General features: G+C 44.3%; 1 protein-coding gene across 1 annotated transcript in view; it reads left to right on the forward strand.

Annotated features, from left to right (window-relative positions):
- Positions 1–10,216, forward strand: part of CRYL1 (crystallin lambda 1) — a 122,325-nt gene extending 112,109 nt beyond the window's left edge. The window contains exons 6-8 of the mRNA XM_046664813.1: positions 2,725–2,830; positions 9,074–9,180; positions 9,531–10,216. Coding sequence (XP_046520769.1) covers positions 2,725–2,830; positions 9,074–9,180; positions 9,531–9,644 — 327 coding nt within the window. The 3' untranslated portion in view covers positions 9,645–10,216. The remainder of the gene's footprint in view (positions 1–2,724; positions 2,831–9,073; positions 9,181–9,530) is intronic.
- Positions 10,217–20,035: the final 9,819 nt, after the last annotated feature.

Below are 20,035 nucleotides of genomic sequence, written 5' to 3' on the forward strand. Positions count from 1 at the left end.
TAAATTGACTTGCTCTTGGTCCAAATGAACTCTTGGTAGGATGATTTAGAACTAATAGGAGACCCAGGGAGATACCATGATGGTCTACCAGATTAGCAAAACTTTGCAAGCGTGACACCATCAAGTGCTGGAGAGGATGTGGAGCGAGGGGAGCTCATACACTGCTGGAGGCAGTGAACCTGGGTACCTCCACTTTGGAAAGCAGCTTAGCATTGTCTAATGAAGTTGAAGACGTAGGTGCTCCAGCACAACATTTCCACCCTTGGACACGTGCCCCAGGAGCCATGAACAAGAATGTTCTGGCAGTCCGGTTTATAGTAGCTGCAAACTAGAAACAACCCAAATGTTCATGAACAGTAAGATGGATAAATGAACTGTGATTTTTATACCTCAACGAGGATGGACAAACTACAGCTACATGCAACATAGGTAAAAGCATACGGTCACAAAAGAATGCACAGTGTGGGGCCAGCTCACTGGTGCAGTTGTTAAGTGCGCATGTTCTGCTTTGGCGTCCCAGGGTTTGCCGGTTCGGATCCCGGGTTCGGAGATGGCACTGCTTGGCAAGCCATGCTGTGGTGGGCCTCCCACATATAAAGAAGAGGAAGATGGGCACGGATGTTAGCTCAGGGCCAATCTTCCTCAGCAAAAAGAGGAGGATTTGTGGTACATGTTAGCTCAGGGCTAATCTTCCTTTAAAAAAAAAAAGAATGCACAGTGTGATTCCATTTCGAAGAATAAAAACAGGCAAAAAGCAAACTCCCTTGTTTAGGAATGTAAATCCTAAATGTAAATAAGTGGATGGCAAATCCAAAAGTAAAGAAATGGTGATTATAAAAGTCAGGATGTTTTGCCTCTAGGAAGGAGGGGAGTATACAGGGGGGAGGTGGGCACGTTGGCGGTTTAGGGGAGGGGGTTGCCTTGTAATTATTCTCTAAACCGTGTGGGTATGCTTAGTACACATCATTGTTTCTCTTTCACACACACAAACAAAACTAGATGGAAAATGGTTCTTTTAAACAAAGTTTCTCAGTCATGCTAAATCGTACTAGCCCTTTGGAGGTGACTCTGTTTTCTTGGTTCTTTGGCTCCATCCCCTTCCTGGTCTCTCACCCCCAGGTCACCATGGGGTGGTCCAAACACCCACATGGACCTCAGAAGACTGGTGTTTCTCCCTCAGCAGCTAGGTTGCAGGTGGCGGTTGGGTTAGAAATCCTCCTTCTCCCTCAGCCTTGATGACTGAAGTCTGAAGTAGAGAAGTCACAGTGGCCCTGGAGGAGGAGGTATACCAGGGGGCGCTCTAGTCTCCAGTTCCTCAGCATGGAGGGCCTGGTGCAGACCTCCCAGGGCCACCTGGAGGGCAGAGGGGCTCCTCCCTGTTGGCCACGGGGCCACAGTGAAGCCCTCTGATGAGAGATTTCCTACCTCACACAGCTATCTTCTCAACTAGGACCACAGACAGCCCTTTCAAGGAGAGGGAGAGGATCTGCCCTGTAACCCAGAGTGAAAGAGGCCGTGTAGGGGTAGCTGCCTGTTGGGGCCTGTTCATGGGAGCTGGGTGGATGCACAGCGTGTGGAGGTGCCCTTGCGGGTAGGGACAGATCTGAGATTTCCACAGCAGAGCACTTCGTCTTCCGCCACAGGACTCCGGTCACCTGGGGCCTACTGCTGAGGGCTGGCAGGGGCCACCAAGGCCACCAGTGGAAGAGGTGTCAGCCATGGCAGCCATACTTAGTGGCTTCTCATGGAAGGCGGCGGCCTGGCTGCCGGGCAGGAGCCAGCTCTCTCCCCACAGCACTCTATTTGTGAAAGAAGCCACTCAGGAAATGAGAACTGGAGAGTTCACAGTAAATCTACCAGTCCGACCAGTGACGACTTAGGGAAGATATGGTGTGGGTTTCCCCTGTGTCTGCCTTCCTGACGGTTGAAAAGCCCAAGGTAAAAATATCCCCAGGTGGAGAGTGAACTGGCAGTGAAGTGCCAGATTATGCAAATATTTACTGGTGCGTCCCTGCTCATCTCAAAAGCTAGAGGCTGTATAAGAAACAGGTTCTGTGACGCGCATGGCCAATTTGACATCTAACCTAAATGCATAACAGCTTGCCTCTTGCTTTGCAGTTCACGGAAGATTCTAGGGCCCCACCTTTGCAAACAAACACACAGTTCTAAGCTGCATTTCATCAAAGAATATCATTTTTTACAAACTCATTAAAAGCTGAACAAGGCTGGGCTTGCAGGCAGGCAAAGCCTGGAGAGCAACTTTCCAGTTCTTTTGATGGCTCCAGTCTTATTGCCCCAGATCTTAGGCAAATATGTAGAAAAATCCTTCCTGCCCTTTTCCTCCATGCCCCATTCTTACTTCTTCTCCCTCCCTTTATCCTCTCCCTTTCTCCAAAGCTGTGAGTGATACATAGGTTGTAGGGTAGAGAAGGGAAGCCAGTGGAGGTGGGCACAGCAGGTAGAGGGAATTCACTTCAAGCCCATGTTGATTACAGCCCAGGTGGAAAAAGTGAATAGGTGTTTGGCCGTTTCATAAAATGTTCTTTTTTCAGGATCCATTTATATTATTATAGTTTTGTCATGCAAAATTAGATGACAGTACTATTATAGTGCTTTAGAGAGTGTTTTGGGATCCTGCTCTAAGGAAGTTAGGATGAAAGAGATGGTAATGAGATTGTCTTTCCAGAGAATTCATCTATGTGCTGCCCCATTTTCTCCATTTAGGAAGGAATAGTGTCTCCGAGCGACCTTGACCTTGTCATGTCAGATGGCCTGGGCATGCGGTATGCATTCATCGGACCCCTGGAAACGATGCATCTCAATGCCGAAGGTATGCTTTGGTTCCATCGGGGCTAAGATGGGAATTCTGTGCTGTTTAGTGTTTTCAGGGGTTTTATAAACGGTCAGTTTTTGCCTTTTCTTACAACTGAGTAGAAACAGTATCATATGTAGGAGACAGTGGCCAGCCCTGTAATTCACAGAGAGGGGCTGGGATGGGTCACTGTGTCCTGAGATGTAAATCCATGAACATGAGGGCTCCGTGTGGCAAAGAGCACTCAGGTCAGAAGGAAAAGAAAGAGATGGGTGATGTTACGGAGACTTTGCCACATATCATCCAGCCCGATAGGAGATAAAGTTGCATTTTCCTGAGAAAGGTGGTAAAATTATCTAGAGGCAAGAAAAGAAAGATAGGGAAGTAACCATATGAACCTCTGCTGGACGTATCTTCTGCCTAAACTTGAGCAACTTCTGAGTGTGATTTACTGAGCTGTGGGTTTTCTTCCAGAAGGCTAGGGAGCCATGAGGGAGGTACTTCCACAGGAGGAGGGCCTGGTGGTTAGTGCGGACCAGGAAGCCAGCTTCAGAGGGCCTGGGGGAGGTGGGTATGAGCCCAGGATCTGGTACTTCTTAAAGGACGATAACTTGAGAAGCTTGAGAAGCTTTCAAGAATGAAACTGTCAGCCAGATTTTAAGTGATTCAAAAAGAAGATGTCATTTGAAAAACAAGCAATAAAACCTACATCAAATCAAAACAAAGTAAATTTTAAAAACTATTTATAAAAAGCTGGGAAAATGTCACCTAAATGTGATTACTACTGGCTATCTCTTGTTGTTGAAATTACAAGTAACTTTTATTATCTTTTGTTTTTCTGTATTGTCATAAATTTCTACAATTATTTTATATTATTTTAATAGTTATATTATTAACTTGTAAAATGTATTGTGGAAAGAGAAAACAAATATTGTATTCAACTCCACAGTCTACATTTAACAAAAATATTGAGCACCTGGAGCTTGTCCAGAAGAAGGTGACCAGAGTAGTGTGTGTATGTGTGTGTGTCTATCCTTGTCTTTTGTGAGGGTAGAACCAGAATGAAAGACTGGAAATGGGAGGCAGACAGATTTGGGCTCAGTACATGGCCGGAGGAACTTTCTAGTAAGTGGAACTGATGTCCAGGGAGAGGGCCATGCTGTGGGTGGGTGAGGTGAGCACTGGAGGCTGGTTGCCCACCTGTCGGGATGTTTAGAGGTTCAGGGGAGACTCCTGCCGTGAGATTGGAAGTCGGAGTCTGTTTGACTTAAATTTTATAATTCCACAATGTTTTGGTAATAGTTCAGTAGATTTTCACCACAGTAATTAATGAAATATAATTTCCAACAAATTCATGGCAGTTTTACTTGACATATTCTTGCACACAGCAGGTGCACACATGATGTCTTGATTGGATTGGTCGTGTGTGTCATGCAAATATAATTCAACAACCAACTTGAGTCTCCCTTAAAACCAGGCATTGCTGAGTGGCTGAAGGAAGAGGGGAATTTCTCCTAGCACAACATATTACTTTTGTGGAAGGATAACAGTTGAATGCAGGAGGATAATGTAAAGAAACAGGCCCTCATAACAGTGAAACATGAGTTTTGAAGTATCATAACATAAAGTCTTGGATAATTTCAAATGTTTTTTCAACCAGAACTTTACGGGGCCAGCCCAGTGGCCTAGTGCTTAAGTTCATGTGCTCTGCTTTGGTGGCCTGGGGTTCAAGGGTTCGGATGCTGGGCACAGACCTACGCACTGCTCATCAAGCCATGCTGTGGTGGTGTCCCACGTAGAAATAGAGGAAGATTGACTCAGCTATTAGCTCAGGGCCCATCTTCTTCACCAAAAAGAAAAAAAAAAAAGGTCATGTACATATTTAAGCATTTGAAATGTATGTAGACACTATTTGATAACCACCGTGTTTTTCCTTTTCTTTCTTTTTTTTTTTCCTTGAGAAAGATAAGATAATTCAGGTATCCTGAGAAATCGATAGGGAGAGAACTGAGAACAGCTTTGGCTCTCAAACAAATAGAAACAGAAGCCAATGAAACCAGAAACTCAAGAACCAAACAGTGTGGCAGACAGGGAAGGAGGCCCATAGCAATTTTTCAAACAAAGCAGATATGATAAGAAAACCTAATTTGCTTCATATGATAATGGTGGACGGATGTAGTTTTCAACTTCAGAGCATTCCAAAGCCCAGAGTTAGACAGTTACGAGATCTGGCTTGGAACCAATGGAAATGTTCATTATTCCTCACAGTGTCACCCAGAATATATCAAGATTGGAGTTGGGAGAATTCTTTTTTTCTGATGTTGTTTTCATAAAGCCAACATCTCAGGTGTAGGCTAGTTATTCCTCTTAAAAGCTACAGTTTATCTAGAAGTGGTAAAAATATTTTAGGATTTATTTTTAATCTAATAAAATAGCACCTGGAAAACAGGAGGCCAGCATGCTTACTTTCCCTTTTAGCTCCTTTTTAAAAGCAACACTGGTGAAGGGCAAGCTCTCAGAACAATGGATCTGGTCAGTGGGGCCAGTCAGCCTGAGTCCCTACCTGATTACAAGCTGGATAACCTTGTGCGAGGTAGTTCAGTGCATCTCGGTTTCTGTGCCTGTGAAATGGGTATGGCACCAGAACTACCTCACAAGAGTCAGGTGAGAATTTAAACCAGACAGAAACACTTAGCAGGATGGCTAACACATATTCATCTTAATAAATGTCGTATTCACACAGAGTTTGTCTTGTTTGTTTGATTCATTACTCTTCCAGTTTTGTCTTGTTTTTATTCTCCCCAAAAGATTCGCAAGTGCATGAGAGAGAAGTACAGAATAAATACAGATTAGGATGTTTTTGCTGTGGAATAGTGAAACCTCGAGAGTTTGTGTGGTTTGCTTCTTTGCTGAGCTTTTGGACTAGTGGGTCAGCACAGAGAACTGCTCCGTCTGACTCCTGGCAGCTCTTTGGGCACCTCCTGAGTTTAGCTCTCCCTGGGAAGTTCTGTGTCTGAGAATCCGGCAGCCCCTGGAATGACCTCCAGGTAAAGTGAGTGCGTGCCACATTGCCTCACCAGCTTCCTCCTGTGTGTGGGTGCCTGTCTTTTTTAATCGAGATGCCTACTTGCTGGGGTGGTTCATTTATGTGGAGTGTTACTGGCAGAAACAGGTGAGCTGATATGGCTTGGACTTTGTGAGTTAAGGAGCCCCAGGTTGGTTTCTGTCTCCACCTGCCTTCTGACCTCAGGCGAGGTCTCACTCAGGTGGGAATTAGATAATGTCACTCTATGCTTTGGGTTCTTTTTGATCTTCCTTAATAGGTTCTGTGAAACCCTGGCTCTTAAAGCAGGTGAATTCATGTGGGTGTGGGGTTCATAGCTGTGTGCAAACTAGACTCTTCTGGTGTGGGTGCAATTAGAGCTCTCCAGGAAAGAACTCCCAGAGCACGGTAGGCAGCTGCTTCCAGGGCTGACAGTGGGGCCCCATGCCGGCCGGTGCCTACTCTGTAAATACAGACAGACGGGAAGGCTCCCTGCCTGCCCACCCACCTCGGGTTATGCTGAAGGTTCCAGAAAGCATGCTGTCTCACCTTCAGGCTCACAACTAAAGAATTCCAAGTTAGAAAGCAGCAAGATAGGCTAAATCTAATCTCATGAGAATCAGTTCTTTTTCTCATTCCGTAAAAGCGTCTCTTAAGAAATTAGGTTCAACGTCTTCTAAAAAGCTAAGCTCTGCAAGAATTGGTGAACAGAACAGAGGACCTGGAAGTGCAGAAGGAAAAATGTGAGGGAAGACTAAATTTCAGAGTAATACAGGGGAGGACAGACTAGTGGGATAGAAGAAGTGGTGTTTTCCCTTCCGTTTCCAATGAAATTGTTATTCTAGAATAATTCCCACTCAGTTCTCCTTTCTTGCTGTAGAAGCCAAATTATTGTTGGAAATACGGTAAAATTCTCCTTTTATACTTTTCTAATGGAAGGGGAGGTGTTGCAAATAACAGTAACAGTAATAAGTTTACTGGGACATTGTAAATGATATGGCACAATGCAGGTCTTGGCTGTCGGTCACCATGAGCTGCTGTGTGTGAGCAGGTGGGAGAGCGCCCTTCAGGGCGCCCGGCTCCCTGTAGCTGCTGCCAGAGGGTCTGCACACCCCTGCAGCGCCCGCCGCGGCTGCGCCGTTAGCAAAAGGGCTCTTATCCCAAGAGCCTGAGTGTGTGTTATAGAAAGTGTTTTTATATTAGCAAGAGTGAAGTTTTAATTGGTTTCCTGAACAAGTTGGGGGGAAATTAGGAATGTACTATAAAGAGTTTCACCATATTTTGTTCTATTCTGAAGAAATAAATGCCTTCAAATTTTATAAAAGATAGTAGGGGGAAAAAGTTCTAGAAAGCCCATGGGAGATTCAGATGACTTCACAGGGACAGTAGAAGACGAACACTCGCTCAGAAAATGTGGAGTAATCCAGAGGTGAAAGGGGCAGGGGAGTTGAACCGTGTGGCTGGTGTTGCTGGCATGGAGGAGAGGCGGACTGGGCTCCTGAGAGCGGCGCGGGGCTTTGTTTTCCCACAAGGTTGGGATGAAGACGCAGCTACAGCGACTCTTCCTCTTTCTTCTCATGTGTACCTTTCCAATTTCGTTGATTCTTGTGTCTCTGCTCCCAAAAAGGAATAAACTGTATTTGTGTCTAGACTTTATCACCTTTAGTTTGAATAAATAAACAAATAGTGAAGTAAATATTTAATTCCCACAAGGAAATAAATGTGTATGTTTTCTGTGTTCCAGAAATGCTAAGCCATCTAAGGGAAGCCAATGCTGGCATATTTAGGGAGCCTTCCAGAATTCAGAATTGTCAAGTTATCTTAAATGAAATGAAACATCTTATTTTAAAAAGAGACTTAATTGTAGGTTCTGTCAGAAAGGTTTGTATGTTTGAATTTTTTATCCTTCAAAACAATTTCTAAGAGCAAATTGCATATAATTGTAGCACACCGAAAGAGAAGGAGAACTGTCTGAGGCAAATGAAGTTGAAACCCAGTGAATTCAGGCTTCTCCAGCAGTTTAGTCCCCCAACACTAAACCCAGAGAAGTGTTTTGTCTTTGTTTCCAAAGACTGTGCAGTGGTGCTCATTTCTATATGGATGAGTCAGTCACGCCCAGTTTCTGTGCGGCAGGTGACAGCCAAGCTCTTGTGTCTGCGAATTGTGCAGCCTCATTTGTCCCTTGTTGGCTCTTTAGCCTGACTGACCAACTGCCGAGTCTTTCTGGTGTGGAAAGCTGTTGGAAATGGGCCACGGGCGCAACAGCGGGCAGCTCAGCCCTGTGTCCTGTGTCCCCCGGGCCCAGCCCTGGCGCTGACCCGACTTGTGTCCGAGCGCACGCCCTCGCCAGCCCGGCCTCGCTGCCCCGTGGGCCGGGGAGCCCTGCGGCCGCAGAGCAGGCCGGGTCGGGGCGGGCCTGCCGCCCTGTGCCAAGGCGGGCAGCTGACTCTTTGCCTCTCGGCACGTCCGATTCTGCACACCGTCTTAGCCACAGCCTTAGGTCACCATGCTTCACCCTCCCCTCGCCCTTCAGGATAAGCCTCTTCTTCCTGTGCGTCTCCATCAAATTCCTAGGGCCCTATCCTAGAACCCAAGAAATGGATTGGATCCCCGAGGGCCGCAGAAGCCGTAGGAAAGCAGTGCAGCCCGGGTGGGAGGACTGGGCTCGGTCCCCGTGTGAGCTCCCAGCCTGCCTCCCGGATAAACATGGTCCCTTTAAAGAGCCTAAAGTGGTAACTAGAATTCACGGAATAAGGGTAAAATGGGAAACAGATTTAATTGAACTTTGACAACTTTGGTTCTTAGAAAATGCATTCAAGCCATTTACACAAGTAACCTTATAGAGACATTGTTGAAGGAGACGTTTTTGGTGAAAGTAGAACTTAACGTGACGTTTAACACATCAATGCGGGAATGTAGGCTGACTGGAGTGTCCCGTGACATGCGCTGACAGAGGTGGAACAGTAGGCCCGAAGGTTCCGTCGCTTTTCAGGATTTTAGGATCTGAGAGAGAGCTTGACTAGGGACTAATGGTGAGGACCTTCACTCCCCAGGGCCAGCTGAGCAAGGTGCACTTCCCACCTCCACCTTTCCTCCATCTGCAGGAAGAAAAGGATGTAGTTCATCGACCCCAGGACAACACCCTGCACAGATTTCTTAGTTTGGAGTTATGTAGTATTCTTGCCAATATGTGAGTTCTTGTTTTCATATGATTTCAGGTATGTTAAGCTACTGTGACAGATACAGAGAAAGCATAAAACGTGTCCTCAAGAGTTTTGGACCTGTTCCAGAGTTTTCCGGGCCCACTGTTGAAAAAGTTAACCAGGTATGTTGGCCCTTACAGAGAACTGTGCTGGCCGAGTGGAAGCCCTGGGCTGCAGGTGGAGCATTGTTTGTAGCTGAGTCTTTGATTTTGATGGCTCCTCACTCCTAACTTTGTCCACAGTTCTGTCATGGCCGTGGGAGACCTTAAGAGCAATGTGGCCAGTGAACTCCTAGCCCATTTTGACTTGTCTCTGAGGAAGTGTAGCTTATGTTAATTGGGGGTTTATCATCCTTCTTTTGTCTTTGAAAGCAAATTCCCAATCAGCGTAAATAGGAAGAATTATACTCCTGATAAATGAGTGCCTCTTGATGCTTCTTTTTTTTTTTTTTTTCTTTTTTTCCTGTTTCCAGGCCATGTGTGTGAAAATTCCAGATGATCCGGAGCACTTAGCTGCCCGAAGGAAGTGGAGGGATGAATGCCTTATGAGTCTTGCCAGATTGAAAAGGCAGATGCAGTCCCAGTAGTTTCTTGTAATGCTCCTGTCAGTCCTCTCATTGGGAGTCCTATTTGGTGGAATTATAAGCAGTTAATCAAATCGCTCTGTGACAATGGGAAGCCACAGGGGTGCTTGGCATGCAGATCCTGAGCCTGCTCTCCTGGCTGGGTAGGTGTCCAGCGGTGGCGGCTGAGTGGCTTACAGTTCCTTCTGATCTGCCCCCAGCTGGGTGTCCAGCAGCACTTGCTGCCTGCCCCCGGACAAGCAAGAGAGCAAATCGTCTGAGGAGTTTCACTTTTTATTTTTAATGTGATTAAACATGGCTATATTTATAGCCAATGATTGTAGTTTCGGGTTATTTTAATCTGTAGCAAAATATTTGTATAATTGTTTTCCAATCCCTTTCTGAAGACTCTATGGCGCTGCATTTATGAGGCAGCTGCTTTCATTTTGCTAATGCTTATTCTGAATAGAAGGTTTTGATTCCATGAAGACGTGCTTTTTCCTCTGATCTTTCTGAGAAAGCCTGTTTGATCCTGATGATCGACATATTTTAGAGTGACCACAATGAACGAGAAATAAACAGATACTTTGTTCTGAGTCCTTCGTTTGTCATTCACCAGTTTGGGCCAGTGTTTCCCAAAGTAGCTTCCGCGGTGCCCTGTGGCTCTGGGGTCATGTGTGTCTGGGAAGCTCCATTGACTGCCCGCCCTTGGGCGCTGGCGTGTCCGCAGGAAGTTGAAGCCCCTAAGTCCTGCAGGAAAGATCCCTGTTCGGCTTTAACCCAATGAGCCGTTATCTTCTCTGAGCTCTTTCTCTAGCACTAGTTCCCCAAATACTCTGGGAAATAGCAATATAAGTCCCTCCACCCCATAAGGCCAACATGTCACAGTAACTTTGATCGCTGGATCCACTGTGGGGTTCCCCGACAGCTCCCAGCCCAAATGGTGCTCTAGCCTTCTGCTTTCAGGTAAGCAGCTTCCCAGCTTCACCCCGTAGGGAGATGCCTTTCCTCGGGGGCCAAGGCTGTGGTGTGGGAGCCAGCACCACAGCACCCCTGATTAGGGACCATGTGGAAGTGGTAGTTCCAGCTGAGTGTGCACATACACTGTCCATCACATTCATTTATGCTACAGCATCAGTTACGCCGCTGAGATGCAGGCATCACTCGTGTGGTCCCTGCCTTTCAGAAGTTTACTGCAAGACAACAAAATGTTAGAAGAAAATATGGTAGCTGCTCTAAAGGCTCATATCTGCAGGCAGTCATGACTAACTGCCCTGGATGTGCCCTGGAAGGCCTCACAGGAGGCAGCCTTTGGGCAGGGTCTTGAGTAGCAGGTAAGAGTCAGCCAGCCTCCCCAGCAGAGGGAGCAGAGTGGGGAAGCGGGCTGGGTGCCCCAGCAGGGGGAAGCTCTGTGGAGGGGAGGCAGAGCTGGGGCCAGATCCAGATGGCAAAGAGCTCTGGGACCGTGCCAGTGGTTAGACCTTGCCTATGGCAACGGAGAGCCTGCATGGTCTGTAGACTGTGAGTGGCCTGTTCAGATCAGGATTTCAGAAAGTTCCTTCTGACAACAGAAGGGCCTGAGCTGGAGCTGGAGACTGTGTGGTCCAGGTGGGGGCAGATAAGGCAGTGAATTCAGAAAGCATCCTGGGGTAGACCTGACAGTCACGGGGGACCGCAGAGCCTCCCGAGTTATCAGCTTGGGCGCCTGCCCAGATGCTGATGCCCTTTTACAAGATGAGGAAGTGCGGAGGAGGGCAGGGAATGCAGGTCCCAGATGTGAAACGTCACTGAGAAGATAACACGAGAAGACGTGAAGGAAGTTTTCAACCCTGCGAAGCATCCTTCTCTTCATCTGATTAAGTTTTAGATGCTCCTTAAAGTCTGGTGACTCAATCCTCACTCCTATGGACTCCTAACTGCTCACTCCCTCCGACCTATTGAGAGGGCTCTTGCACTGGGCAACAGCCCAGCCCTTGCTTTTCCCTCCAGCTTCCAGCTCTTCCTCCTTTTCCTTAAACGTACTCCACCCTCTTGTCTTGTCAAAGTCACTGAACTCTTCTCAGTGCCTGCCTGAGTCTTTCTCTTGTGAGCCTATGCAGGCTGCCCACAGTCCCTGGACCCAGGTTTGGGGTCACTGATCTGAGGATGACCCAGCTGGGGGAGGTGGGGTGCTGGTAAACGTCCCCTGTGACCTGTTGGTTTCACGGCATCAGTGAGCCACAGGAGTTGCAGAAAGAGTGGCAAGTGCAGCCGTCCAGCCCAGTGCTGCAGGCCAGCAGGAGAGCAAGGCAGGAGCGTCCTGGTGTCCCCTCTGGTGGTGTGGGCGTGGAAGACAGAAGTGGGGACAGTTTGGGAGCACATTCATTTATATGTTTAAATTGTATTTTCCTACTTTTGCTGTACAGTATTTTGTGCTGATGTCGGGTCTGTTCTACGCTATGTGCAACAGAAGTGGTCATTGGTTTTGCTCGTAGCTGTCACGATGTCTAATGAGGAAGAGTCAGCAAAAGTGATAAGCTGTGAGAATGCTGAGGCCAGTGTTTTGACTCTCATCTAAGGGCTGAAAAAATTACTTTTCAAGCTTCAGAACAGCAGAGAGCAGATTTGTGGGTCTGGACCCAGCTGCAGGGAAACAGCTGCATACAGCTGGGAGCTGGTGTGTCTGGGGTCAAGGAGGGCCAGGTGTGTGAGCATCGCCTCACACAAAACTCAAGCAACCAAGTCTTTTACAGATAAGTTGTAAAACTTAACAATGAGCAGCTTCCACTTGTGGGGAGGCTTTCTGCTTTTCAGTGTGTCGTCCCTGGGGGCCGGCTGGCGTTAGTTTAGCACCTGTATAATTTCATGTACCGGGTTTCCCATGAACGTCCTCTTTCTGTTCCAGAATCCCATCCGAGACACCCCTCTGCATTTCATTGCCGTGTCTCCTCTGGTCTGTGGCAGTTTCTCAGTCCTGCCTGCCTTTTCATGACCCTGACGGTCATAGCAGCTCCAGCCAGCTGTCCTGTAGGATGTCCTGTCTGGGTTTGTCTGGTGTTTTTCTCAGGGTTAGACTGAGATTAGAGGTTAGGGGTTAGGGATTAGGTTTGGGAAAGAATGCCCCAGGGGTGAAGTGCCCTTCTCATCAGATCCTATCGGGCTACATGATAGCCATGTGACATCGCTGGGGATGTTAGCCTTCATCAAATGTATTTGCCAGGTTTCTCCACTGAGTTATCATCAGAAAATAGGAAATTAATGAGAAGGACGAGCCCAGCAGATATTGTCCTGCCTGGTTTCTGAGTCATTTTCTCAGCACTGCAAAGCTGTCACCTCCATCCACAGTGTAATGCTGAAACAGTTCCTCTCACGTGGGTCCCTACTTCCAAATGGCTTCTTTCCCAAAGCCCCAGTTACGCATCATGTGCACAAGGAGCCAAACACTCCCCCTGTTCCACATGCTTTGGCTTAGCAGCTTAGTGCGCCTGCGGGACTGGAGGAAGTGCCAGCTGCCGAAGGGACAGCTTTTACGTTGTTTCATGGAAGTCAGAGGCAAAGGTCAAAGATGGAGCTAACAGTGGGGTCCCTACAATTCATGTCTGTTCTTGCTTGGTTTGGAGGTGCAGAAACTACTTTGTTGGTGCACGTGCAGTTGATGAATTATAAGGTGCTGTCTCTCATGCTAATCAAACTTGCAAGACTGAAGTAAAAACCAGAATGGCAGTTTTATTCATTTTCAGTTTATTCGTCTATCAAACATTTATTGAGCAGCTACTATGTGCCAGGCACTCTTCCAGGTGTTGGGGATACACTAATAAACAAAAGAGGCACAAACTACCTGCCCATATGGAGCTTATACTGCCATTCTGGAGAGACAGAACAAAACATAAGCCAATCAATAGGCAAAATATACAATATACCAGAAGGTGATCAGTTGTGTGGCTGAAAATAAAGCAGGGGAGAGTGATAGGGATTATAGGCAGTGTGTGTGTTGTGCATGTGCGCAGCTTTAGAGAAGTACTCAAGGAAGGCTTGTTGAGAGAGCATTTTTTTCTAAATTGTGGTAAGAATACTTAATATCTTAACATGAGATCTGCCTTCTTGAATTTTTTAAGGAAGATTAGCCCTGAGCTAACATTTGCCGCCAATCCTCCTCTTTTTTTTGCTGAGGAAGACTGCCCTGAGCTAACATCCATGCCTATCTTCTTCTGCTTTATATGTGGGATGCCTCCACAGCATGGCTTGACAAGCAGTGCATAGGTCTGCACCCAGGATCCAAACTGGCGAACCCTGGCCCACTGAAGTGGAATGTGCAAGTTTAACTGCTGTACCACAGGGCTGGCCCACACCTTCTTAAACTTTTAAGTGTATAATACAGTCTTGTTAACTATAGGCACAGTGTTGTATAGATCCCTAGAATTTATTCATCTTGCATAACTGAAACTTTGTACCCATTGGACAGCAGCTCCCCATTTCGCCCTCCTGCAGCTGCTGGAAACCACCATTTTTTCTGCTTCTATGGGTTTGATTATTTTAGATACCTCATATAAGTGGAATTATGACATATTTGTCTTTTTGTGACTGGCTTATTTCACTTAGCAAAATGTCCCCAAGGTTCGTCCACATTGTAGCCTATTGCTATGATTTCCTTCTTTTTAAGGCTGAATAATGTTCCATTGTATGTATATACCACATTTTCTTTATCCATCATCTGTCGATGGACATTTGGGTTGTTTCTACATCTTTGCTATTGAGAATGATGCTGCATGAACATGGAAGGGCAAATATCTCTTCGAGATCCTATTTCAATTCTTTTAGGTAGATACCCAGAAGTGGGATAGCTGGGTCATACTGTAGTTCTAGTTTTAATTTTTTGAGGAACATTGGTGCTGTTTTTCATAGTGGCTTCACCATTTTACATTCCTCCCAACAGTGCACAAAAGTTGCAGTTTCTCTTGAAATGGAGAGAGAAACATGGAGAGAAACTTGTCAATACTTGTCATCTTTTGTTTTTTTTGATGATAGCCACTCTAATAGGTGTGAGGTGATGTCTCATTGTGGTTTTGATTTGCATCTCCCTGATGATTAGTGATGTTGAGCACCTTTTCATGTACCTGTTGGCCATCTGTATATCTTTGGAGACATATCTATTCAGTTCCTTTGCCCATTTTTTAATTGGATTGTTTTTTTGCTATTGAGTTGTATGAGTTCCTTATATATTTTGGATATTAATTCCTTATCAGATATGTGGTTTGCAAGTATTTTCTTCCATTCCACTGGTAGCTGTTTTGCTCTGTTGATTGTTTCCTTTGCTGTGCAGAAGCTTTTTAGTTTGATATAGTCTCACTCGTCTATTTTTGCTTTTGTTGCCTGTGCTTTTGGTGTCAAATCCATTAAGTCATTGCCAAGGCCTATGTTATGACATTTCCCCTTATATCTTCTTCTAGGAGTTTTATAGTTTCAGGTCTTACATTTAAGTCCTGAATCCATTTTGAGTTGATTTTTGTGTTTATGATGTAAGATAAGGGTCCAGTTTCATCCTTTTGCGTGGGGATATCCAGTTTTCCCAACACCATTTGTTGAAGAGACTGTTCTTTCCCCATTGTGTGGTCTTGATACCACACAATTGGATAACCTAGAATAAATGGGTCTTGTTGAAGATCAGTTAACCATATATGTGTGGGTTTATTTCTGGGCTCTTCATTCCATTCCATTGGTCTATATGTCTGTCTTTATGCCCGTACCATACTGTTTTAAATACTCTAGCTTTGTAATATTTTGAAATCAGGAATTGTGATCTTTTGTTCTTTTTGTGATGTTTTGTTCAGTTTTGTTCTTCTTTCTCGGCATTATTTTGGCTATTCAGGGTGGGTTTTTTTGTGGTTCCATATTAATTTTAGGATTGTTTTTGCTATTTCTGTAAAAAATTCCATTGAGATTTTGATAGGGATTACATTGAATCTGTATATTGCTTTGGGTAGAATAGACATTTTAACAATATTAACTCTCCCAATTCATGAACACAGGAGGCTGTCTTTCTATTTATTTGTGTCTTCTTAAATTTTCTTTCATCATTGTTTTGGAGTTTTCAGTACACAAGTCTTTCGCTTCCTTGGTTAAGTTTATTCCTAAGTATATTATTCTTTTTGATGCTATTGTAAATGAGATTGTTATCTAAATTTCCATTTTGGATAGTTCATTGTTAGTGTATGGAAGCACAATTGATTTTTGTATGTTGATTTTGTATCCTGCAACTTTGCCGAATTTGTTTATTAGTTCTAATAGGTTTTTTATTTTGGAATCTTTAGGGTTTTCTACACATAAGATCATATCATCTGCAAAACTTATGAGATACAGTAAAAGCAGTACTAAGAAGGAAGTTTATAGCAATAAGTGCCTCCAATCTCAAACAACCTTACACCTCGAGGAACTCAAAAAAGAACAAATTAAGCCCAAAGTTAGCAGAAGTAAGGAAATAATAAAGATAAGAGTAGAAATCAATGTAATAGAGAATAGAAAAACAACAGAAAAAATCAACAAAACTAAGAGTTTGGGTTTTTTGGGAAAAGATTAACAAAATTGACAATTAGGTAGACTGAGAAAAAAGAGAGAAAACTCAAAATCAGAAATGAAAGAGGAGACATTAAAACTGATATCACAGGTGATATTGGTGAATTGAAGTAATACCCATTCTGCAGTGCATGTAGAGAAGTGTTTAAGAACACTTGTAGTAAAAATGTTTCAAAGAGCCCAACTTGCTTGCTGAGTTATATATCAGTTATATCAGTGAATGAAAGTTATACGCATTCTGTAATACATGGAGAGAAGCATTTAAAAACACTTGCAATAAAGATGTTTCTAAGAAAAAACAAAACAAAGGAAAAAAACAACTGTCATAGAAATACAGAGAATCACAAGAGACTGCTGTGAAGAATTATTCACCAACAATTGGATAACCTAGAATAAATGGGTAAATTCCTAGAAACGTACAACTGTTAAAAAAGAAATAATAGGCCCCAAATGGACTCATTTGTCCCCACAACAGCAAACCAAGACAATTACAGTTACAACCTATTCCAGGAATGTGACTTTTTTTTTTTTAAAGATTTTATTTTTTTCATTTCTCTCCCCAAAGCCCCCCCAGTACATAGTTGTATATTCTACGTTGTGGGTCCTTCTAGTTGTGGCATGTGGGACGCTGCCTCAGCATGGCTTGATGAGCGGTGCCATGTCTGCACCCAGGATTCAAACCAACGAAACACTGGGCCACCTGCAGCGGAGCACGCCAACTCAACCGCTCAGCCACGGGGCCAGCCCCTAGGAATGTGACTTTTGAACAATCAATCTGAAATTTCCTGATTAGCATTAGTAAGGTAATCCTCATGATAAAATCCCTGCTGTTCCCTTCTCCCCAAAAGATGTCCTGGCCTGAAACAATGCTTTTCTTGTCTTTTGTTAGTAACTTCCTTGCCCCACCCTCCTTCTGCCTATAAGAACCTTCCATTTCGTACAGCTCGTTGGGGTATCTCTCTACTTGCTGGATGGGATGCTGCCTGATTCACGAATCATTGAATTAAGCCAATAGATCTTCAAATTTACTCAGTTGAATTTTGCTTTTTAACAAATTTGGTGGCAGTGACAGGATCCAAAGTAAACTTCTGATGGTGTTTGGGGAACAGGAAACAGGCGTGGAGCCCTGCGAACCCTTTTGAGTTCACTGTCTTTCTCACAGTTTCCAAAGGCCATTGTTAAATTCCTATCAGTTTGAGCTCCACTGTCTTTTTGTGTCAAACTCATGATCTAACTGTCCTTTCAGACCACAATTTACAGGTTATTTGAGTGGAAAACCTCATCCCTTGGTTCCATCCGCAGATTCCACCTTGGGAATAACAGAATTCCCCATTTATTTGGAGTCCTTACCCGCTTTCCACATGCGGAACTTTTGGTAGCAGCTGCAGTTCTCCATTTGTTTGGAATTAGTTCACAGTCCCCGTTCTTTGTGGGCTGCTGGTTCCATCTTTTCCCCTAGTCCAAAGTTGCACGGGAATTGTTGGTGCTTGCCGGCTGGAACTGGACTGGGTCTGGGACCAGACTAGGTCTGAGATCAGCCTGCGTCCGATTCAGACGACAGTAACATCTAAACCCAGCCCTTGTACTGTCCCTGGATTCCGTGTTGGGAACTGCTGATGGTTTGGTCTGCAGTTCTCTGTTGGTTTGGAATCCTTCCCGTCATTCTACATTGGGAACTACTGGTCACAGCTGCAGTTCCCCATTTGTTTGGGATCAATCCTCAGTCCCCATTCTTTAGGGCCTGCTGGTTCAATCCTTTCCCCAGTCACTAGTTCATGGGTCACTGCTGTTATATTAATGTGCACATGAGGTAGAGACCATCACTAATGGGAATCTCAGAAACCAAGAAAGCCCCCAAATTGGTGGGTATGGGTCGAACACTTAAAAGCTGTTAGAGTGCTTGCCAGCTAACCCAAAGACTCTCATGTTAGGATAAGTTGATCATGGAATGGGTTAGATTGACACTAGGTCACCCATCAACATCAAGAAAATTTCCATACAACAAAGTACACCGTAAAACACGCTACAGCTTCCAACCTCAAGACACATCCCTCTTAAGTATTTGTTTGGCTCAGAAACCCAAAGGCCTAGCTAGAAGAAATGAGATTCCTTATATCCGGAGTTGAGTTGAGCATGCCACCTTCCTGCTTACCTGCTTGTTTTATGTTTAAGAACTATAGTCTCAGGAGCTGCAGCTATTTAACAAAATGGCAGGGCTTTACTAAAAACAGCCTGGAATTACAATGGCCGTTATGGGGAACGTTTCAGTTAGTCGAGAGCACTCATTTAAGAGATGCACTTGAGAGCAAGGGATCCCAGGTTGAACAAACAGAATGGGACACCTATTTTAAATGGTATGTAGAAGCTTCCGAAAGGCTTCAGGATTCTGAAATAGCTTCAGTGAAAGATTTGTTCCAAAAGGCTAATGGAAAATTAAAGACACAGCATCTAAAACAACACCTAGGCCTCCTCCATTTCACCCTCCTAGAAGTCCATTATCAAAACACTGGCCCAGAAATTTATGTCTCAATTGTATAAATTGGGACACTAGAAAAGAGATTGTTCTCAAAGGCCCTATGCAAATTCTTTAACATCAACTTAAACGCCTCATATGGGCCCCTCCCAGAGTTGACAAAACTCTGAAGGATTCTTTTTTTTTTTTTTTATAAACTGCTATGTTATTCCCTTAAACAGTCAAGGGAAAACTAAAATTAAAATTAATGGGGTTATTCAGTACTGCCAAAAATATTTATGGTTTGTCCCAGCTGGAAGCTGACAAAATATTTGAAAGGATTTAATAACTTAATGATCAGAAATTTGGCCAAATTGGAATCTGATATGCAGAGCCTAATAGGAATTTTTTTCTTAGGACTTCTCTCCTAAACTATGTACCCAGAGGGAAAGAAACAAACTGGAGAAAATGTAGTTGGAAGGGCAGATCAGCCTCTCTAGTATTCAGACTGCAAGTCAGTCCTTTGGGGAACTAGAAACAACTGAATTTGTCTTGCAAAACTCTGCAGGGCTAAAGACAGTGATCTAGAGAGCAGTTCAAAGTTCACCTTTTATTGCCAATCCAAAAACCTCCCCTATTCATCTCAAAATGCTTATAGATATTGTAAAAAATGCAGACATTAGAAACAGAATTTAAGGCCGGCCCCATGGCTGAGTGGTTAAATTCACATGCTCTGCTTTGGCAGCCCAGGGTTTCGCTGGTTTGGATTCTGGGTGTGGACATGGCACCGCTTATCAGGCCATGTTGAGGTGGCATCCCACATGCCACAACTAGAAGGACCTACAATTAAAAATTTACAACTATGTACTGGGGGGATTTGGGGAGAAAAAGCAGGAAAAAAAAGAAGATTGGCAACAGCTGTTAGCTCAGGTGCCAATCTTTAAAAAAAAAGAAACAGAATTTTCCTGCACTTAAAAATTTAAATTACCCTAGATCTCTGATAATAGGCAAATATCCCCCAACTCCATCTTGGAGAAAACTTGAATACTTTTCTCCATGCCTTTGTAATGTAGATTTTCTACCCCCATCTTCTCTAGGAACAAAGAGCCATTTTTTGAAATGCAAACTTTAGGGAGAAATTTCTCATCAGGAAAAGAAAAGAAAGAAAAGAGAGTTATTTGGGAATTGAGCAAATGAAAAATCTTTGTCTTTTCCACAAATATTAGTAACTATAAGGTCTTTCTTTGCGTCTTTCTATATGTTGTGTGCATTTATATATGTGTGTTGTAGATGTGTGATGTTTTTCCACCTCTGAATGGTATTGCCAAAATTAATTTGTAAAAGAGCTCTATTTAATTGGCTTAAAGTTAAATGCTTAAACTCTCAGGAAGATAATAAAAAATAACCTCAATTT

The sequence above is a fragment of the Equus quagga genome, chromosome 6 (genome assembly GCF_021613505.1).
Source record: "Equus quagga isolate Etosha38 chromosome 6, UCLA_HA_Equagga_1.0, whole genome shotgun sequence".
NCBI classification, from domain to species: Eukaryota; Metazoa; Chordata; class Mammalia; order Perissodactyla; family Equidae; genus Equus; species Equus quagga.